Here is a 23,859-nt window from a genome sequence, read left to right as displayed (position 1 = left end):
CATCAATGCCTCCATTTCCTGACTAACAACTGCTCTCTTAGTGTCCATCCTGTTATGGAGAAACTTTCCTGACCACTGCTCGACGGTACTTGAAACAAAAAAACAACAAAAACATAAAAAACATAGCTCAACATTAAACAACAACAAACTATTAAACAATCTGTAATCCTTCAAGTTATTCTTGTTTGTCTGCAACATCAAATCTATCTAAGTGGGTGTGCAGCTAAATATTACATAGTGTATCTTATATAATAATGAATTGAAAAAGTGGATCTTTTATTCCTAGAGGGAACATATAATAATAACTAATGTCATGGATAGTGTAATTTAGTCATATCTTATCAATCTCCAGTTCTTTATAATTTACTTAATGTTCTTTTTACTGACATAAATAAATATACTTTATGCTTGTGCCATTATTTACTACTAGGAGATTGATATTCAAGTCTTTTACCACAACATGAGCCGTGACAATAACTCCTCCACACGGAGTAAGGCAAAGAAAGATTATACTTGTTAAAGAACATCAGTCAGTTCTCTCAGTCTCTTTAATCCTTCAGGGCCTTTGTTTCCTTTTAGAGACCTTTGTCCAACGTTCACTTTGAGCTGTTCCTCTTAATGGCTGTGTGGGTCTTTTGGTATTGTCTTGAGAGTTATCTGGAATCTCTGGACAATCCAGCTTAAGCAGTTGGCATAGACCTGGTATGTCTTGTTTCTCCTTGATAGTGATTGTTCTGCCCTCATGGTGTATGTGAAGTGCGAAAGGGAATCCCCATCTGTATAATATCTGATTTTTTCGCAGTAGTTGTGTCAGCGGACGGAGAGCAGAACGCTTCTGCAGTGTTTTGATACAAAGGTCCTGGTAAAATTGTATGACTGAGCCCTGAAATTTAAAGGTTGGATTTTTTCTAGCTGCAGTCATGATTTCTTCTTTTTCTTGGAAGCGTAATAGTTTAATTATGACGTCCCTTGGTGGTTCTGTGTCCTTTGGTTTTGCTCTTAGAGCTCTATGTGCCCTTTCCATTTGGAATTTTCCATCCTCAGCAGAGCTTGTGATAGCCTGGAATAGTTGTAGAAGATAATTGCTTAATTCTGTTGTAACTATAGTTTCAGGGATACCCTTTAGACGTATATTACACCTCCTGCTCCTATTTTCCAGGTCTTCCAGCTTGTCATTAATGTCTGCCAATTCCTGTTGTTGATCAGCCATTTGTTGAGTTATGGTTGTAATGTCTTCTTCCAGTGTTTCTTCTTTTTCTTCCAAGGATTCTAACCTGTATCCCAGTTCCGAAATATCCTGTTTGATTTCAGTGAGACTGTTTGTAACAGTGTTCTGGAGGGTGTCCAGCTTTTCCCACATTTTGTCAAATATTGTGGATATGTCTTGTTTGGAGACAAGGTTCCTTATGTCACTTCTGGTAATGGGTATATTATTACCCGCTGGCGAAGTTGGTTCTAGAACTTCTTCCATTTCTTCCTCAGTTACAACAATTTCTTTATCATGAGCCTTTTCTCCTTTCTGAGGTTTAAAAAATATATTGGCTGCTGCAGGTTTATTTGTAGCATTTAGTTTACTTTGTCTTCTGACTGACATGATATAGCTCATATAATAAAATGGAGGAACACTTGAAATGATCTAGCTGTTGAACAAAGGATAACAAGACCCCTGTTTATGTCCTGAAGTGGGAGAAAGTCTGCTGCAGCACTAGTGTTTTAATAGCACTTTGGAGTCACATGCAAAGCCGGAGTGGTTTACAGGAGAAAAATAAATTGCAGGGAGTGATTTATATAGGGTGAATGTTCTGTGTCAAAGTTATTTTCCTTCCATCCAAAGTTTCTGAGTAGTTTTGGTGATATGCTGTGTACTATAGATAGGTACAATCTGTGCTATATCACCATACAATGCTATTTCTTTTTATGTGTTATTTTGTGATCCAGCTTTCACATTTTAATGCTTTATTTACTTATGCTTCCTCTGCAGCCCGATTCATTAACATCATGTAGGGTTAAAAGTCTTTATTAAATAGTAGGCATGTTGCTGTTCAAGTCTCTCTGGCTGTTTATAATCACTTTATTAACATGCTGCCTCCCACGTGGCTGATTCCCTGCTATGGCGTCTTAAAATTGTCTTTCTTCCTCAATCACCCTGTAGATTAATTGCTTGCCATATTACCCTCTGAACTCCTTACCCTGTGATGTGGCAGCTTCCTTGCCGTTTTATCCTCTGTTTTCTCTCCAGCTTATCTGATTCTTAGGAGACCGGCATTTTGGTTCTTGTACTCAGCTTGCAAGACGTCAAAGACTGCATGTCAGCTTTTACACTGAGCAAACTGAGTGGTCATAAAACACAGAGGATTGATGTATAAACACTCCGGTGGTGTTTTAGTGACCCTCTGGGAGCTTATGATAACCTTTTCTCCACTTTTCTTATTCACTGCACCTGGAGCTCACATATCACACGTCCTCCATTATGCCTGCCTTGGCTCCACCCCCTTTCTGCAGACTTTTAAAGGGACAGTCTACAATTTAATTGTTATTGTTTTAAAAGATAGATAATCCTTTTATTACCCATTCCACAGTTTTGCATAACCAACACAGTTATAGTAATATACTTTTTACCTCTGTGATTACCTTGTATCTAACCATCTTCTGACAGCCCCCTGATCACATGATTTTATATTTATTATCTATTCACTTGCAGGTGTGTTGTGCTAACTCTTAAATAACTCCTCGGGCGTGAACACAATGTTATCTATATGGCTCACATGAACTAGCAGTCTCCTGTTGTGAAAAGAAAATTAAAAAAAAGCATGTGAGGAGGCTTAGAAACAGACACAAATGTAGAGGTTTAAATGTTATAAAGTATATTAATCTAGCAATGTTGGTTGTGCAAAGCTGGGGAATGGGTAGTAAAGGCATTATCTATCTTTTTAAACAATAGCAATTTTAGTGTAGACTGTCCCTTTAAGAATCCAACAATTGAACCTCTATTGGGTTTATATGTGTGTTTATCTGGCTGTGATACTAGCCATTACCTCACCAGCCACTGACCTCACTGCACGTCACTGATATATAGGAATAGATAGATAGATATAGATAGATATACATTGTACCAAAATGCCAGATGTATGTAGAAATATGTATTTATGAATAAATAGAACATATTCTGCTATGTGAAGAACATTGGAATGTGAAAAAAAAAAAAAATTTCATGTCAGGTTAGCGCACTTGAGAATATGAGATTGGGTTTCCACGTGAGTAGGGTGTTTTGTTTGCTCCATTTTACTTTTATGGGGGGAATATGAGATCAGGATAGTCTTACTTCGGCTTTTTGCGCGCAACGGTTAGCGTGCAAGCAAAAACATTTTACTTTCAATTTCTAATAAGAGTGCTCCTCGACGCGCACTCAAATTGTACTTCTATTTATATATTGAATTGACTCTTTCTTCCCAAGGGCATCATTGCTGAGGAGAACAAGAACATGGAACCCAAGGATGATGAAGACCCTGGAAAGTTCAAAGAGGCTGAGCTGAAAATGCGTAAACAGTTTGGTATGCCAGAAGTGGAGAAACTGGTCAACTATTATTCCTGCAGCTACTGGAAAGGGCGGGTGCCCAGGCAAGGTTGGCTCTACCTGACAGTCAACCATCTCTGTTTCTACTCCTTCTTGCTAGGAAAGGAAGGTGAGACTGTTTAAGTTTAGAATCCAAGATAGACAGACTACAGTGTTATAGCTTTATTGTCTATAGAGTAAATAGTATATACTTGATGGGATATGACACCCATTTTATTCTTTCATGATGCAGATGAAAAATACAATTTTAAACACGTTTCCAATTTACTTCTATTATCAAATTTGCTTCATTCTCTTGGTATCCTTTGCAGCACTGCACTACTAGTCTGATATATATATGAAGCCACCAATCGGCAGCTGACTCCCAGTGGTGCATTGCTGCTCCTGAGCCTACATAAGTATGCATTTCAGTAAAGGATACCAAGAAAACAAAGCAAATTATATAACGGAAGTAAATTGATTTTTTTTTTTAAATGACATGCTCTGTCTACACCTTGAAAGTTTAATTTTGAATTTACTGTCCCCTTAAAGGGACATTAAACACTGAATAAATGCTAGATAGAATGATGTATTCAAAGAAAATATTAGTCAGTGAATTACATGTAGATATATTTTTTATAGTTTATTAGTTGTGACAATAAAGTATAAAGTTTTAATGTCTATAAAACAATGGGAGTTGCCATGTTGTTACTTAGGTAACTTTCTTTGCTGTGGCCAATTAGGGACAGTTATAAATAGGTCACTAGGGTTTGCAGCCAATGGCTGTGTGGAATATAACCGTGTTCTGCACTTCCATTTCTAACAGGAACTGAAATGCTCACAATTTCTGAATGAAATTACAGGAAAAGGGGAAAAATAAATAATGAAAATTATATTCTAGAGTTTTTTTCATTTATTCATCATTTTATATTACCATTCCAAGTGTTTTTAATGTCCCTTTTAATGTGGGATTTTTCCACTGTTTTACATTTTATATTGTATATTTTTCTGCATTCTCACTAAAGCCATGTTTTAAAAATGTTTTTACAATATTTACTAGTCTGATGTCAATATTGTTGGTTCTTGCTAAAATATTTTCCTAAGACACCAAACATGACACCAAAACATGACACAAATTGCTTATCTTGGATCACCCTAGTAGCACTCACTATTGAAAAGGTAGGATTTTTTTTACCTTCAACCTTCAAACAGACTGCTGTGGGGTCAAATTTTTTCCAACCTGCTTACGTGTGTAAGTGGGATATATCTCACATCTTTGAGGAGGGTTATCTGCACAGATTTGTTTTTTTTTTTGAGGGGATATAAGTGTTTAATTGATAATCTTATGTTTATTTTGAAGAGTACTGGACAGCAGGCATAAGACATTGTGTCTTATTTGACTACCAACCCATTGTGGCTATTTACCTTTGAATTCAATAAAATGCTTTACCTTATTTGGATGTTGGGTGGTAGTAATTTACATAACATTGTTACTGCATTGCACATAAAAAACATAACTTCATATTTTTACGTGCAATGAGTTGTCATACTAGACATACAGGTTTTAGGATAGCCAGAACACTTTTCATATTAAGAAGAGTGGTGGAAGAGATAAGGATTTGTTAAGGAGAGCATTGTGATGAGGGGGTAGCTGAAATAGAGAAGGCATATAAAGAGGTTATCAGGATGTTTAGGGGACAAATATTGTCAGAATGATAAGTAAAAAGGTGGAATCTGACAGAGGATAGACCCATAAATGTATCTATAAATTGTGATCAGTTTCATTAAATGTATAAACTTATTGATAAGCATCTCCCTATCTTGACAAGAGAAGGGTTGCCATTTTTAATCACGGACGAAATGCACCCTGGGTAACAACACAGAGCTTTGATCTCATTTCAGTCAGTTATGATACAGTGTTATTTACATTGACACAAGTACCAACTGTAGATAATGTTTTGCAGTGTATTTGATTCATGTATACATTCTAGGAAACAATACGTAGGTTATACCAAATAAGAGATGCATGTCGGAGTTCGAGAATATAAAAAAGTATTCCAGCCTGCTACATGTTAAAAGGACCTTTATTTCTAAATATACATCAGGATCCAAAAAAAGACTGCTTTAGACCAGCTATTTGCCTTTAGTCATGTCTGTTTGAGCACATATAAATTAATTGTGTTTATACCTAAAACTCACATCCTGTTTGACAATGGTACCATCTTGTGGTGACATATTATAATCACATTTATTATTAACCCCTTCTACTACTGGGAATTTCAGAGCCACCGGCTGTTCTGAAGATCCCTTGTTGATGGCTGTCCGAATAGCGGACCATTGTTTTGCCATCCGGGTCCGGAGATCGTCACAGGTCTTTCCAACGTAATATAGGCCGCATGTGCAATGTAGCAAGTATACATGGTGGAGGGTAAGTTTTTGTTTGTACACTTATTTTGTCTGAGGACGGACTTGTTTGGTCTGAAAACGTTCACAATAAAAGTGACTATATTAAAAATAATTTATATTTGAGTGCAGTTTCCTTGCTGCTTATTATTACCCTTTTGCTGCACCCTGAGTTATTATTACTGGACGTCTGAAGTGTGATCTGTTCTGCATTATTATGTATATAAGCATATACATATATATTACAGGGAACACACAGTTCCCATAGACTGCTATGTAATGGCACTTTTTAGTACTATGTTTTTTTTTCTAACACCCGCTACTTTTAACCCCTAATAACTGCTTTTTGCAGTTTTTTTTTTTTAATTTAAAAAAATTCTAAAATTTTTTTAAATAAAAAAAATATATTCTTTATTTTGGGGGCAGTTGGGGCACTTTTAGAAAATTAACCAGAGATCTGATCTCTGGTTAATTTTCTGAGCGTTAATCACTACTGCAAGCTCGCAGTAGCAATAACCAGCCATTACAAGGCTGGTTATTTATTGTGAACCCATAAACGGCGTGCAATAAATTAGCGCTCCACTTGTAACCTAGCCCACAGTTGCTTTTTACAAGGTGTCCCATTATTGTTTTTGTAAGATTTGTATGCACAGAAATGTTTGCTTTCCGATAATTTTGCTCTGTAAAATTGCATTCAAAGCAAGTTTGTTTTGGTTTTTTTCTTATACCAAAAGCCTCACTTTATTCAAGTGGTGGAACCCCTTCATTCCAGGGCCAAGTGTTCGTTCTGATGTAAACACTTGCTTTAAAAATTAAATCACACGATTGTCAATAATAATTTCAAAGGTCGGATTGGATCATGGGGCCTGCCTATGATGCTAGGCACGCCCCCGAGTCCGAGTTCCCCAGAAGGCTGTAGAATGTCAGATCGGTTAGGATGTTCCATGCCGTCCTAACAGCGTTAAAGCCCAGCGCTCCTAGGACGGCACAGAACGTCCTAACGGTGTTAAGGGGTTAAGATTCTGTTCCCCATACTTGATACCAAAGCTTTTCTACACAGCTTTGCTGTGAACCTTTGACCCCCACCCCCAATAGGAACTATGGCTTTTAGGCTTTTAGTCATTTTATATTATGCTTTGTGGAATAGCATGTTTGTTGCTGGAAAAACTGTGCATTCTGTCTTAATAAATGGAAGGAACTATAGTTTGCTTTTTACCTGTAATCTGTGGCTTGCAGTATGGTTGATTTTTTTTCACCTGTGTTTTTGCTTTCTTTTTCACTTCCATTCTGATTACTTACCAGACTTGTTCCTGTGGCATCTGTGCTAATGCATGGTGCAGTAATACGAGTGTTGCACATCATTGTGTCATTTGTTTTTGTGTGCAGTGTGGCTTACATGTCCTTCATTGTTTTTGACACTGAATGCAGTGGATCATATCCTTCACTAACATTGTGCTCACCCACAGCTGTGCTTTCATAAAAATAAAGGCTGTGACACACTGCAAGCGATGCGGCGCGAGGCGATGCAGCTGCTTCGCACCGCGTCGCATCGCTTCTGAAGTTCAATTATTTCATCTCTGAGTGCTCAGCTACGCGACCTGACGCAGCAGAGTGCTCAGAGATGAAAATGCAGGACACACTGAGCACGCACAGCTGCATCTACACGCTGCGCACCTCCGCTTGCAGTGTGTCACAGCCTTAAATGTATCTACTAGACTCAAAGCATCCTGATGTATACACATAATGCACTCACACAATTCTTCACAATTTCCTTGCATTCGATCCATTCCTCTCCCTTGCTTGTTCAGCCTCTCTTGTACTAAATTGCAATCCTCTCCCTCACTCATAAAGTTAGATTGTTATATTCCACAGAACCCCAGCCCTATCGCTATACAGCTTTGATCGTTCATGCTGTCTTCTGTTGTCATGCACATTGGTCTGAGAAGAATCTTCATGACTGCTAAACAGCACTGCACATTCCATCTGTTCAGGCCAGTAAGGGAAAAAATATAAATTGGGGGAATTTGGCCCATCTTGTTCCCCTTTGTAGACACCCATGCATAGTGGATTTCTGAAGTAATGTAAAATGGATATTTGTGCATCTGCGATACCAAATTTGGATAGAACTTTTCTGCTTAATGTTTTGGTTTCAAATTAAATAGTTTTTCAGCATGAATTTCATGGTAAGTTTTATTGTACTTACTTTAATTAGCATATCATGGCTTGGTTCCCTAAGCAGTAGTCACAAAGCTTACTTCTTTTCTATTTTCATTCAGTGCTTTTTACATAAAAATGTTGTCCAGTATTATTTGGGGGAACTTCTTTTACTTGTGAGTTCGTATTGGTTTTGCGATCTGGATTTTTGTTTTTGTTTTTTATGTTCTCCAGAATGAGCCAACAAGCATGGGCACACCTATAGCATTCAGTGAGAGTGTTCTAGAACTTTATTACATTAAGGACATTATCATAATGGGTTAAACAAAAAACATATTCACTTTTGCTAAGAGATCTGTTAAAAAATTGGGCTACCATCTTTGGGCCTAGCTTCCACAGGAGAGGTTGTCCATTTTCAGTGATAGGTGTACAAGCCATGTATGTAAAAGTGTGATTGAGTATAAGTTTGATTTTATTAACGTTAATTATATACATATAAAATCAGTGACATATAATATATATATATATACTTTTGATGTTAACTTATTACCCCCTTTCAACTAATCCTTAGTGGAGATTTAGTTGTTTGTTTTTTTATTATCTGGACTTACTACATGACTATTAAAAACTACAGTTAAAGGGACAGTCAACACTAAAATTGTTATTGTTTAAAAAATGTCTTTACTACCCATTCCCCAGCGTTGCACAACCAACATTGTTATATTAATATAATTTATAACATTCAAACCTCTAAATCTCTGCCTGTTCCTAAGCCACTATAGACAGCCTCTTAATCACATGTTTTTTATGTGCTTTTCACAACAGGAGACTACTAGTTCATGTGGGCCATATAGATAACGTTCTCACGCCTGTGGGTTGTGCACAACACAGCTAAAATGGAAGTCAATAGATAATAAATAAAAAGTCATGTGATCAGGGGGCTGTCAAAAGGGGCGTAGATACAAGGTAATTACAGAGGTTAAAAATAAAACTTTTTGAGTTGACTGTCCATTTAAGTCAAATAGAAACTTTCATGACTCAGAGCATGGAATTTTTTAATAGCTGTGTTAAAAAATTATACCTAGGTAGGCTCAGGAGCAGCAAATGCACTTATGGAAGCTAGCTGCTGATTGGTGGCTGCACATATATGCCTTTTGTGTTTGGCTCACCCAAAGTGTTCAGCTAGCTCCCAGTAGTGTATTATTGCTCCTTCAACAAAATATAATAAAATAGTAAAGCATATTTTAAATATAGAAATAAATTAGAACATTTTTAAAATTGTATGTGTCTGAATCATGAAAGAAAAATTTTGGGTTCTATGTCCCTTTAATGATATTAGTTGAAAGGACTGTGGGTTTTATTCTTTGTTGACGTTGCACAATTCTCCTCACATTTTAAAGTTGATGCTATTTTTCTTTGTTTCACTTTCTTACTTGTTCTTTCTCCAACATAGGTGTGTCCGGTCCACGGCGTCATCCTTACTTGTGGGATATTCTCTTCCCCAACAGGAAATGGCAAAGAGCCCAGCAAAGCTGGTCACATGATCCCTCCTAGGCTCCGCCTACCCCAGTCATTCTCTTTGCCGTTGTACAGGCAACATCTCCACGGAGATGGCTTAGAGTTTTTTAGTGTTTAACTGTAGTTTTTATTATTCAATCAAGAGTTTGTTATTTTAAAATAGTGCTGGTATGTACTATTTACTCTGAAACAGAAAAGAGATGAAGATTTCTGTTTGTATGAGGAAAATGATTTTAGCAACCGTTACTAAAATCCATGGCTGTTCCACACAGGACTGTTGAGAGGAATTAACTTCAGTTGGGGGAACAGTGTGCAGTCTTTTGCTGCTTGAGGTATGACACATTCTAACAAGACGATGTAATGCTGGAAGCTGTCATTTTCCCTATGGGATCCGGTAAGCCATTTTTATTCACACAGTAAATAAGGGCTTCACAAGGGCTTATTAAGACTGTAGACATTTTCTGGGCTAAATCGATCATATTTGCACATATTTAGCCTTGAGGAATCATTTAATCTGGGTTTTTTTTGTAAAATAATATCGGCAGGCACTGTTTTAGACACTTTATTCTATTGGGGCTTTCCCTAATCATAGTCAGAGCCTCATTTTCGCGCCGGTATGGCGCACTTGTTTTTGAGAACAGCATGACATGCAGCTGCATGTGTGTGGAGCTCTGATACATAGAAAAGTCTTTCTGAAGGCATTATTTGGTATCGTATTCCCCTTTGGGCTTGGTTGGGTCTCAGCAAAGCAGATTCCAGGGACTGTAAAGGGGTTAAATATAAAAACGGCTCCGGTTCCGTTATTTTAAGGGTTAAAGCTTCCAAATTTGGTGTGCAATACTTTTAAGGCTTTAAGACACTGTGGTGAAATTTTGGTGAATTTTGAACAATTCCTTCATACTTTTTCGCAATTGCAGTAATAAAGTGTGTTCAGTTTAAAATTTAAAGTGACAGTAACGGTTTTATTTTAAAACGTTTTTTGTGCTTTGTTATCAAGTTTATGCCTGTTTAACATGTCTGAACTACCAGATAGATTGTGTTCTGACTGTGGGGAAGCCAAGGTTCCTTTTCATTTAAATAGATGTGATTTATGTCATAATAAATTTAGTAAAAATGATGCCCAAGATGATTCCTCAAGTGAGGGGAGTAAGCATGGTACTGCATCATCCCCTCCTTCGTCTACACCAGTTTTGCCCATACAGGAGGCCCCTAGTACATCTAGCGTGCCAATACTCCTTACTATGCAACAATTAACGGCTGTAATGGATAATTCTATCAAAAACATTTTAGCCAATATGCCCACTTATCAGCGAAAGCGCGACTGCTCTGTTTTAGAAAATACTGAAGAGCATGAGGCCGCTGATGATATTGTTTCTGAAGGGCCCCTACACCAGTCTGAGGGGGCCAGGGAGGTTTTGTCTGAGGGAGAAATTTCAGATTCAGGAAAAATTTCTCAACAAGCTGAACCTGATGTGATTACTTTTAAATTTAAGTTGGAACATCTCCGCGCTCTGCTTAAGGAGGTGTTATCCAATTTGGATGATTGTGATTATCTGGTCATTCCAGAAACACTATGTAAAATGGACAAGTTCCTAGAGGCCCCGGGGCCCCCCGAAGCTTTTCCTATACTCAAGCGGGTGGCGTACATTGTTAATAAAGAATGGGACAGGCCCGGTGTACCTTTTGTACCTCCCCCCATATTTAAAAAATTGTTTCCTATAGTCGACCCTAGAAAGGACTTATGGCAGACAGTCCCCAAGGTCGAGGGGGCGGTTTCTACTCTAAACAAGCGCACCACTATACCCATAGAAGATAGTTGTGCTTTCCAAGATCCTATGGATAAAAAATTAGAAGGTTTGCTAAAAAGGATGTTTGTTCAGCAAGGTTACCTTCTACAACCAATTGCATGCATTGTCCCTGTCACTACAGCCGCGTGTTTCTGGTGCGATGAGCTAGAAAAGGCGATTATTAGTAATTCTTCTTCTTATGAGGAGATTATGGACAGAATTCGTGCTCTTAAATTGGCTAATTCTTTCACCCTAGACGCCACCTTGCAATTGGCTAGATTAGCGGCGAAAAATTCTGGGTTTGCTATTGTGGCGCGTAGAGCGCTTTGGTTAAAATCTTGGTCAGCGGATGCGTCTTCCAAGAACAAATTGTTTGACATTCCTTTCAAGGGGAAAACACTGTTTGGCCCTGACTTGAAAGAGTTTATCTCTGATATCACTGGGGGCAAGGGCCACGCCCTTCCTCAGAATAGGTCTTTCAAGGCCAAAAATAAACCTAATTTTCGTCCCTTTCGCAGAAACGGACCAGCCCCAAGTGCTACGTCCTCTAAGCAAGAGGGTAATACTTCTCAAGCCAATCCAGCCTGGAGACCAAGGCAAGGCTGGAACAAAGGAAAGCAGGCCAAGAAACCTGCCACTGCTCCCAAGACAGCATGAGATGCGGGCCCCCGATCCGGGACCGGATTTGGTGGGGGGCAGACTCTCTCTCTTCACTCAGGCTTGGGCAAGAGATGTTCTGGATCCTTGGGCGCTAGAAATAGTCTTCCAAGGTTATCTTCTGGATTCATCCTGTTCCATTAAAAGAACGAGGGATGGGGTTCTGCTCCAATCTGTTCGTAGTTCCCAAAAAAGAGGGAACGTTCAGACCAATCTTAGATCTCAAGATCCTAAACAAGTTTCTCTAGGTTCCATCGTCCAAAATGGAAACCATTCGAACAATCCTTCCATCCAGGAAGGTCAATTCTTGACCACGGTGGATTTAAAGGATGCGTATCTACATATTCCTGTCCACAAGGAACATCATCGGTTCCTAAGGTTCGCATTCCTGGACAAGCATTACCAGTTCGTGGCGCTTCCTTTCGGATTAGCCACTGTTCCAAGGATTTTCACAAAGGTACTAGGGTCCCTTCTAGCGGTGCTAAGACCAAGGGGCATTGCTGTAGTACCTTACTTGGACGACATTCTGATTCAAGCGTCGTCCCTTCCTCAAGCAAAGGCTCACACGGACATAGTCCTGGCCTTTCTCAGATCTCACGGATGGTAAGTGAACGTGGAAAAGAGTTCTCTATCTCCGTCGACAAGAGTTCCCTTCTTGGGAACAATAATAGACTCCTTAGAAATGAGGATTTTTCTGACAGAGACCAGAAAAACAAAACTTCTAAACTCTTGTCGGATACTTCCTTCCGTTCCTCTTCCTTCCATAGCACAGTGCATGGAAGTGATAGGTTTGATGGTAGCGGCAATGGACATAGTTCCTTTTGCGCGCATTCATCTAAGACCATTTCAATTGTGTATGCTCAGTCAGTGGAATGGGGACTATACAGACTTGTCTCTGAAGATACAAGTAAATCAGAGGACCAGAGACTCACTCCGTTGGTGGCTGTCCCTGGACAACCTGTCGCAAGGGGTGACCTCCCGCAGACCAGAGTGGGTCATTGTCACGACCGACGCCAGTCTGATGGGCTGGGGCGCGGTCTGGGGATCCCTGAAAGCTCAGGGTCTTTGGTCTCGGGAAGAATCTCTTCTACCGATAAATATTCTGGAACTGAGAGCGATATTCAATGCTCTCAAGGCTTGGCCTCAGCTAGCGAGGGCCAAGTTCATACGGTTTCAATCAGACAACATGACGACTGTTGCGTACATCAACCATCAGGGGGGAACAAGGAGTTCCCTGGCGATGGAAGAAGTGACCAAAATCATTCAATGGGCGGAGACTCGCTCCTGCCACCTGTCTGCAATCCACATCCCAGGAGTGGAAACTTGGGAAGCGGATTTTCTGATTCGTCAGACATTGCATCCGGGGGTGTGGGAACTCCATCCGGAAATCTTTGCCCAAATCACTCAACTGTGGGGCATTCCAGACATGGATCTGATGGCCTCTCGTTAGAACTTCAAGGTTCCTTGCTACGGGTCCAGATCCAGGGATCCCAAGGCGACTCTAGTAGATGCACTAGTAGCACCTTGGACCTTCAACCTAGCTTATGTATTCCCGCCGTTTCCTCTCATCCCCAGGCTGGTAGCCAGGATCAATCAGGAGAGGGCGTAGGTGATCTTGTTAGCTCCTGCGTAACCACGCAGGACTTGGTAGGCAGATCTGGTGAATATGTCATCGGCTTCCCCATGGAAGCTACCTTTGAGACGAGACCTTCTTGTTCAAGGTCCGTTCGAACATCCGAATCTGGTCCTACTCCAGCTGACTGCTTGGAGATTGAACGCTTGATCTTATCAAAGCGAGGGTTCTCAGATTCTGTTATTGATACTCTTGTTCAGGCCAGAAAGCCTGTAACTAGAAAAATTTACCACAAAATATGGAATAAATATATCTGTTGGTGTGAATCTAAAGGATTCCCTTGGGACAAGGTAAAGATTCCTAGGATTCTATCCTTTCTTCAAGAAGGATTGGAGAAAGGATTATCTGCAAGTTCCTTGAAGGGACAGATTTCTGCCTTGTCTGTGTTATTTCACAAAGAGCTGGCAGCTGTGCCAGATGTTCAAGCCTTTGTTCAGGCTCTGGTTAGAATCAAGCCTGTTTACAAACCTTTGACTCCTCCTTGGAGTCTCAACTTAGTTCTTTCAGTTCTTCAGGGGGTTCCGTTTGAACCCTTCCATTCCGTTGATATTAAGTTACTATCTTGGAAAGTTTTGTTTTTGGCTGCAATTTCTTCCGCTAGAAGAGTTTCAGAATTATCTGCTCTGCAGTGTTCTCCTCCTTATCTGGTGTTCCATGCAGATAAGGTGGTTTTACGTACTAAACCTGGTTTTCTTCCAAAAGTTGTTTCTAACAAAAACATTAACCAGGAGATAGTCGTGCCTTCTTTGTGTCCGAAACCAGTTTCGAAGAAGGAACGTTTGTTGCACAATTTGGATGTTGTTCGCGCTCTAAAATTCTATTTAGATGCTACAAAGGATTTTAGACAAACATCTTCCTTGTTTGTTGTTTATTCTGGTAACAGGAGAGGTCAAAAAGCAACTTCTACCTCTCTCTCTTTTTGGATTTAAAGCATCATCAGATTGGCTTACGAGACTGCCGGACGGCAGCCTCCTGAAAGAATCACAGCTCATTCCACTAGGGCTGTGGCTTCCACATGGGCCTTCAAGAACGAGGCTCCTGTTGATCAGATATGTAGGGCAGCGACTTGGTCTTCACTGCACACTTTTACCAAATTTTACAAGTTTGATACTTTTGCTTCTTCTGAGGCTATTTTTTGGGAGACAGGTTTTGCAAGCCGTGGTGCCTTCCATTTAGGTGACCTGATTTGCTCCCTCCCTTCATCCATGTCCTAAAGCTTTGGTATTGGTTCCCACAAGTAAGGATGACGCCGTGGACCGGACACACCTATGTTGGAGAAAACAGAATTTATGTTTACCTGATAAATTACTTTCTCCAACGGTGTGTCCGGTCCACGGCCCGCCCTGGTTTTTTAATCAGGTCTGATGTTTTATTTTCTTTAACTACAGTCACCACGGTATCATATGGTTTCTCCTATGCAAATATTCCTCCTTAACGTCGGTCGAATGACTGGGGTAGGCGGAGCCTAGGAGGGATCATGTGACCAGCTTTGCTGGGCTCTTTGCCATTTCCTGTTGGGGAAGAGAATATCCCACAAGTAAGGATGACGCCGTGGACCGGACACACCGTTGGAGAAAGTAATTTATCAGGTAAACATAAATTCTGTTTTTATGTATTTTGTTAAGTCTTGTAAGTCCTGCTCACTTTTCTAACTTCTCCTATCAGTGACCTTGGTTATCCAGTGGCTGGATGTAACTCAATTAGAGAAGAATGCCACGCTGCTTTTTCCTGAGTGCATCAAGGTCAGCAAACGTGACAGCGAGTATTACTTCTCTATGTTCCTCAACATCAATGAAACCTTCAAGCTAATGGAACAACTGGCTAACATTGCCATGCGTCAGCTTTTGGACAACGAGGGCTTCCTTGAGGATAAGAACCTTCCCAAGTCCACACGCGCCCTCAAAAACATTTCAGCACTAAAAAGGTCTGAGACTCTGAGCCCTTTACTATGACAATCCTACTCATAATATTTGTAATCACAATTAATTATTGTTTAGAAAGATAGATAATCCCTTTTATTACCCATTCCCCAGTTTTATATAACCAACATGGTTATATAAATATACTTTTCTTCTGTTATGTGTGATCAGTCCACGGGTCATCATTACTTCTGGGATATAACTCCTCCCCAACAGGAAATGCAAGAGGATTCACCCAGCAGAGCTGCATATAGCTCCTCCCCTCTACGTCAGTCCCAGTCATTCTCTTGCACCCAACGACTAGATAGGATGTGTGAGAGGACTATGGTGATTATACTTAGTTTTTATGACTTCAATCAAAAGTTTGTTATTTTAAAATAGCACCGGAGCGTGTTATTACTTCTCTGGCAGAGTTTGAGGAAGAATCTGACAGAGATTTTTTACTATGATTTTAACCGGAGTCGTTAAGATCATATTGCTGTTCTCGACCATCTGAGGGAGGTAAAGGCTTCAGATCAGGGGACAGCGGGCAGATGAATCTGCATTGAGGTATGTGGCAGTTTTTATTTTCTGAATGGAATTGATGAGAAAAGCCTGCCATACCGTTAAAATGACATGTATGTATACACTTCAGTATTCTGGGGATGGTATTTCACCGGAACTACTGTGTTAAAGGTCACTAATCCTTTTTAATAACTATTCTCATGTTAAACGTTTTTGCTGGAATGTAGAATCGTTTACATTGCTGAGGTACTGTGTGAATAAATGTTTGGGCATTATTTTCCACTTGGCAGTTTTTTGCTTTAATTGTGACAGTTTCGTTTCTCTTCACTGCTGTGTGGGAGAGGGAGGGGCCGTTTTTGGCGCTCTTTGCTACGCATCAAAAAATTCCAGTCAGCTACTTTTATATTTCCTGCATGATCCGGTTCATCTCTGACAGATCTCAGGGGTCTTCAAACTTCTTTGAAGGGAGGTAAATTCTCTCAGCAGAGCTGTGAGAATTCTTATAGTGACTGTGTATAAAAAACGTTGTTTTGTTTTCTTATGTACAAATTTAATTAGTGTTGTTTTTTTTTTTTTTTTACTAATGGGAACAAACCTTTGCTAAAAGTTGTGTTGTTTTAAAATTTGATGCAATAACTGTTTTTCAGTTCATTATTTCAACTGTCATTTAATCGTTAGTACCTCTTTGAGGCACAGTACGTTTTTTTGCTAAAAAAGATTATAACCAAGTTGTAAGTTTTTTGCTAGTGTGTTAAACATGTCTGACTCAGAGGAAGATATCTGTGTCATTTGTTCCAATGCCAAGGTGGAGCCCAATAGAAATTTATGTACTAACTGTATTGATGCTACTTTAAATAAAAGTCAATCTGTACAATGTGAACAAATTTCACCAAACAGCGAGGGGAGAGTTATGCCGACTAACTCGCCTCACGCGACAGTACCTGCATCTCCCGCCCGGGAGGTGCGTGATATTTTGGCGCCTAGTACATCTGGGCGGCCATTACAGATAACATTACAAGATATGGCTACTGTTATGACTGAAGTTTTGTCTAAATTACCTGAACTAAGAGGCAAGCGTGATCACTCTGGGGTGAGAACAGAGTGCGCTGACAATGCTAGGGCCATGTCTGATACTGCGTCACAGCTCGCAGAGCATGAGGACGGAGAGCTTCATTCTGTGGGTGACGGTTCTGATCCAAACAGATTGGACTCAGATATTTCAAATTTTAAATTTAAATTGGAGAACCTCCGTGTACTACTAGGGGAGGTCTTAGCAGCTCTCAACGATTGTAACACTATTGCAATACCAGAGAAACTGTGTAGGTTGGATAAATACTTTGCGGGTACCGGCGAGTACTGACGTTTTTCCTATACCTAAGAGACTAACTGAAATTGTTACTAAGGAGTGGGATAGACCCGGTGTGCCGTTCTCACCCCCTCCAATATTTAGAAAGATGTTTCCAATAGACGCCACCACTCGGGACTTATGGCAAACGGTCCCCAAGGTGGAGGGAGCAGTTTCTACTTTAGCTAAGCGTACCACTATCCCGGTGGAGGATAGCTGTGCTTTCTCAGATCCAATGGATAAAAAATTAGAGGGTTACCTTAAGAAAATGTTTGTTCAACAAGGTTTTATATTACAACCCCTTGCATGTATCGCGCCGATTACGGCTGCGGCAGCTTTTTGGATTGAGTCGCTTGAAGAGAACCTTAGTTCCTCTACGCTAGACGACATTACGGACAGGCTTAGAGTCCTTAAACTAGCTAATTCTTTCATTTCGGAGGCCGTAGTACATTTAACCAAACTTACGGCTAAGAACTCAGGATTCGCCATACAGGCACGCAGGGCACTGTGGCTAAAATCCTGGTCAGCTGATGTTACTTCTAAGTCCAAATTACTTAATATACCTTTCAAGGGGCAGTCCTTATTCGGGCCCGGTTTGAAAGAAATTATCGCTGACATTACGGGAGGTAAGGGCCACGCCCTACCTCAAGACAAGGCCAAAGCTAAGGCTAGACAGTCTAATTTTCGTCCCTTTCGGAATTTCAAAACAGGAGCAGCATCAACCTCCACTGCACCAAAACAGGAAGGAGCTGTTGCTCGTTACAGGCAAGGCTGGAAGCCTAACCAGTCCTGGAACAAAAGCAAGCAGGCCAGAAAACCTGCTGCTGCCCCAAAGACAGCATGAACCGAGAGCCCCCGATCCGGGACCGGATCTAGTAGGGGGCAGACTCTCTCTCTTCGCCCAGGCCTGGGCAAGAGATGTTCAGGATCCCTGGGCACTAGAGATCATATCTCAGGGATACCTTCTAGACTTCAAATTATCTCCCCCAAGAGGGAGATTTCATCTGTCAAGGTTGTCAACAAACCAGATAAAGAAAGAAGCGTTTCTACGCTGCGTACAAGATCTGTTAACAATGGGAGTGATCCATCCGGTTCCGTGGTCGGAACAAGGACAAGGGTTCTACTCAAACCTGTTTGTGGTTCCCAAAAAAGAGGGAACTTTCAGGCCAATCTTAGATTTAAAGACTCTAAACAAATTCCTAAGAGTTCCATCGTTCAAAATGGAAACTATTCGGACAATCTTACCCATGATCCAAGAGGGTCAGTACATGACCACAGTGGATTTAAAGGATGCTTACCTTCACATACCGATCCACAAAGATCATCACCGGTATCTAAGGTTTGCCTTCTTAGACAGGCACTACCAGTTTGTAGCTCTTCCATTCGGATTGGCTACGGCTCCAAGAATCTTCACAAAGGTTCTGGGTGCCCTTCTAGCGGTACTAAGACCGCGAGGGATTTCGGTAGCTCCGTACCTAGACGACATTCTAATACAAGCTTCAAGCTTTCAAACTGCCAAGTCTCATACAGAGTTAGTTCTGGCATTTCTAAGGTCGCATGGATGGAAAGTGAACGAAAAGAAGAGTTCTCTCTTTCCTCTCACAAGAGTTCCATTCTTGGGGACTCTTATAGATTCTGTAGAAATGAAGATTTACCTGACAGAAGACAGGTTAACGAAACTTCAAAATGCATGCCGCGTCCTTCATTCCATTCAACACCCGTCAGTAGCTCAATGCATGGAGGTGATCGGCTTAATGGTAGCGGCAATGGACATAGTACCTTTTGCACGCCTACACCTCAGACCGCTGCAATTATGCATGCTAAGTCAGTGGAATGGGGATTACTCAGATTTGTCCCCTACTCTGAATCTGAATCAAGAGACCAGAAATTCTCTTCTATGGTGGCTTCATCGGCCACACCTGTCCAGGGGGATGCCATTCAGCAGGCCAGACTGGACAATTGTAACAACAGACGCCAGCCTACTAGGTTGGGGCGCTGTCTGGAATTCTCTGAAGGCTCAGGGACTATGGAATCAGGAGGAGAGCCTCCTTCCAATAAACATTCTGGAATTGAGAGCAGTTCTCAATGCCCTTCTGGCTTGGCCCCAGTTAATAACTCGGGGGTTCATCAGGTTTCAGTCGGACAACATCACGACTGTAGCTTACATCAACCATCAGGGAGGGACAAGAAGCTCCCTAGCAATGATGGAAGTATCAAAGATAATTCGCTGGGCAGAGTCTCACTCTTGCCACCTGTCAGCAATCCACATCCCGGGAGTGGAGAACTGGGAGGCGGATTTCTTGAGTCGCCAGACTCTTCATCCGGGGGAGTGGGAACTTCATCCGGAGGTCTTTGCCCAAATACTTCGACGTTGGGGCAAACCAGAGATAGATCTCATGGCGTCTCGCCAGAACGCCAAACTTCCTCGCTACGGGTCCAGATCCAGGGATCCGGGAGCAGTTCTGATAGATGCTTTGACAGCACCTTGGAACTTCAGGATGGCTTATGTGTTTCCACCCTTCCCGCTGCTTCCTCGATTGATTGCCAAAATCAAACAGGAGAGAGCATCAGTAATTCTAATAGCACCTGCTTGGCCACGCAGGACTTGGTATGCAGATCTAGTGGACATGTCATCCTGTCCGCCTTGGTCTCTACCTCTAAGACAGGACCTTCTGATACAGGGTCCATTCAAACATCAAAATCTAACTTCTCTGAAGCTGACTGCTTGGAAATTGAACGCTTGATTTTATCAAAACGTGGTTTTTCTGAGTCGGTTATTGATACCCTGATTCAGGCTAGGAAGCCTGTTACCAGAAGGATTTACCATAAAATATGGCGGAAATACCTATACTGGTGCGAATCCAAAGGTTACTCCTGGAGTAAGGTTAGGATCGCTAGGATATTGTCTTTTCTACAAGAAGGTTTAGAAAAGGGTTTATCAGCTAGTTCATTAAAGGGACAGATTTCAGCTCTGTCCATCTTGTTACACAGACGTCTGTCAGAAAATCCAGACGTCCGGTCCTTTTGTCAGGCTTTAGCTAGGATCAAGCCTGTGTTTAAAGCTGTTGCTCCACCATGGAGTTTAAACTTAGTTCTTAACGTTTTACAGGGTGTTCCGTTTGAACCCCTTCATTCCATTGATATAAAAATGTTATCTTGGAAAGTTCTGTTTTTAATGGCTATTTCCTCGGCTCGAAGAGTCTCTGAGTTATCAGCCTTACATTGTGATTCCCCTTATCTGATTTTTCACTCAGACAAGGTAGTTCTGCGTACTAAACCTGGGTTCTTACCTAAGGTAGTCACTAACAGGAACATCAATCAAGAGATTGTTGTCCCATCCTTGTGTCCAAATCCTTCTTCAAAGAAGGAACGTCTTTTACACAATCTGGACGTAGTTCGTGCCCTCAAGTTCTACTTGCAGGCAACTAAAGATTTTCGCCAAACTTCTTCCTTGTTTGTCGTTTACTCTGGACAGAGGAGAGGTCAAAAAGCTTCTGCTACCTCTCTCTCTTTTTGGCTTCGTAGCATAATACGTTTAGCCTATGAGACTGCTGGACAGCAGCCTCCTGAAAGAATTACAGCTCACTCCACTAGAGCTGTGGCTTCCACTTGGGCCTTTAAGAATGAGGCCTCTGTTGAACAGATTTGCAAGGCTGCAACTTGGTCTTCGCTTCATACTTTTTCCAAATTTTACAAATTTGACACTTTTGCTTCTTCGGAGGCTATTTTTGGGAGAAAGGTTCTTCAGGCAGTGGTTCCTTCTGTATAATGAGCCTGCCTATCCCTCCCGTCATCCGTGTACTTTTGCTTTGGTATTGGTATCCCAGAAGTAATGATGACCCGTGGACTGATCACACATAACAGAAGAAAACATAATTTATGCTTACCTGATAAATTCCTTTCTTCTGTTGTGTGATCAGTCCACGGCCCGCCCTGTTTTAAGGCAGGTAAATATCTTTTAAATTATACTCCAGTCACCACTTCACCCTTGGTTACTCCTTTCTCGTTGTTTCTTGGTCGAATGACTGGGACTGACGTAGAGGGGAGGAGCTATATGCAGCTCTGCTGGGTGAATCCTCTTGCATTTCCTGTTGGGGAGGAGTTATATCCCAGAAGTAATGATGACCCGTGGACTGATCACACAACAGAAGAAAGGAATTTATCAGGTAAGCATAAATTATGTTTTTAGCTTTGTGATTACCTTGTATCTAAGCCTCTCCAGACTGCCCCTTATTTCAGTTCTTTTGACAGACTTGCATTTTAGCCATCAGTGCCCTCTCATAAGTAACTCCACGGGTGTGAGCACAATGTTATCTATATGGCACACAAGAACTAACGCCCTCTAGTTGTGAAAAACTGTCAAATGCATTGAGATAAGAGACAGCCTTTTTTAAGGGCATTGAAATTAGCATATGAGCCTACCTAGGTTCAGCTTTCAACAAGGAATACCAAGAGAACAAAGCAAATTTGATGATAAAAGTTGTTTAAAATTGCATGCCCAATCTGAATCATGAAAATTTAGTTTTGACTAGACTGTCCCTTAAATTTCAGCTGTACATATATACATCCTATATATAAGGATCAAAAGAGAGCACTCGCAGTGATTAAAGATGTGTTTTAATCTATAAGGTTAACGTTTTCGGGGAATGTTTTGTTCACCTGTCTGACGGGGTTACTCCCCGAAAACGTTAACCATATGGATTAAAAACACATCTTGAATCACGGTGAGTGCTCTCTTTGGATTCTTTTGTATGCTACATAGTGGGAAGCACCCTGGCTTGTTATAGAGGTACAGTGAGTGCTGGCTTATTGCAGACTTTATATACAGTATATATATATATATATATATAGTGGATATAAAAAGTCTACACACCCCTGTTAAAATGTCAGGTTTCTGTGATGTAAAAAAAATGAGACAAAGATAAATCATTTCAGAACTTTTTCCACCTTTAATGTGACCTATAAACTGTACAACTTGCTTGAAAAACAAACTGAAACTTCTAAATGGAGGGAAGTAAAAATAAAAAAATAAAATAATATGGTTGCATAAGTGTGCACTTATAACTGGGGGTGTAGCTGTGTTTAGAATTGAGCAATCACATTCAAAATCATGTTAAAGGGCCATAATACCCAAATGTTTAAACACTTGAAAGTGATGCAGCATAGCTGTAAAAAGCTGATTAGAAAATATCTCCTGAACATCTCTATGTAAAAAAGAAAGATATTTTACCTCAAAAGTTCCTCAGTAGCCGCCTCCCATTGTAAAGGATTTCTAAGCAGCATTTTAGTGTGTTTGTCCTGGGACATCTGAAGGGACTAGCATCGTGCACTCTCATATTATTTCACCAATCAGGTAAAGGAAGCTTACTATGAAATCTCATGAGAGTTAAGTCAAATCTCATGAGATCACAGTAAGAGTTCATGACCTCAGCACTGCTGATGCTGATTGGCTGCTGTTCATTTCTTCATTTTTTTTAATTTTTTTACCTGCAGCTGGGAGCAGCTGAGTATAACTTTTTACACAGAACTTACTCTGCTGAGCTGAGGAAATTGTGAGGTAAAATATCTTCCTTTTTTACATAGAGATGCTCAGGTGATATTTTCCTGTCAGCTTTTTACAGTTATACTGCATCAGTTTCAAGTGATTTAGCATATGAGTATTATGTCCCTTTAAATAGGAGTCAGTACACACCTGCCATCATTTAAAATGCCTCTGATTAACCAAAAAAAAGTTCAGCTGTTCTAGTAGGTCTTTCCTGACATTTTCTTAGTCGCAACCTACAGCAAAAGCCATGGTTCGCAGAGAGCTTCTAAAGTATCAGAGGGATCTCATTGTTAAAAAGTATCAGTCAGGAGAACAGTACAAAAGAATTTCCAAGGCATTAGATATACCATGGAACACAGTGAAGGCAGTCATCATCAAGTGGAGAAAATATGGCGCAACAGTGACATTACCAAGAACTGGACGTCCCTCCAAAATTGATGAAAAGACGAGAAGAAAACTGGTCTGGGGAGGCTGCCAAGAGGCCTACAGCACCATTTAAAGGAGCTGCAGGAATATCTGGCTGTGTGGTACATGTGACAACAATCGCCCATATTCTTCAAATGTCTGGGCTATAGGGTAGAGTGGCAAGACGGAAGCCTTTTCTTACAAAAAAAACCCATCCAAGCCCAGCTAAATTTTGCAAAAACACATCTGAAGTCTCCCAAAAGCATGTCGCAAAAGGTGTTCTGGTTTGATGAAACCAAGATTAAACTTTTTGGCCATAATTCCAAAAGATATGTTCGGCGCAAAAACAACACTGCATATAACCAAAAGAACACCATAACCACAGTGAAGCATTTTGGTGGCAGCATCATGCTTTGGGTCTGTTTTTCTTCAGCTG

The 23,859-nt window shown here is 40.7% G+C and overlaps 1 protein-coding gene across 2 annotated transcripts in view; it reads left to right on the top strand.

Moving 5' to 3' along the window:
- The window catches only part of TBC1D9B (TBC1 domain family member 9B), a 424,635-nt gene that overhangs the window by 85,390 nt on the left and 315,386 nt on the right, over positions 1–23,859 (top strand). For both annotated transcript variants that reach the window (XM_053718644.1, XM_053718642.1), the window contains exons 4-5: positions 3,455–3,683; positions 15,371–15,629. In XM_053718644.1, coding sequence (XP_053574619.1) covers positions 3,455–3,683; positions 15,371–15,629 — 488 coding nt within the window. The remainder of the gene's footprint in view (positions 1–3,454; positions 3,684–15,370; positions 15,630–23,859) is intronic.

This window comes from Bombina bombina, chromosome 6 (assembly GCF_027579735.1).
Source record: "Bombina bombina isolate aBomBom1 chromosome 6, aBomBom1.pri, whole genome shotgun sequence".
NCBI lineage: Eukaryota > Metazoa > Chordata > Amphibia > Anura > Bombinatoridae > Bombina > Bombina bombina.
The sequence above is the reverse complement of the archived record's forward strand: the minus strand, read 5'-3'. Positions and strand labels throughout refer to the sequence as shown.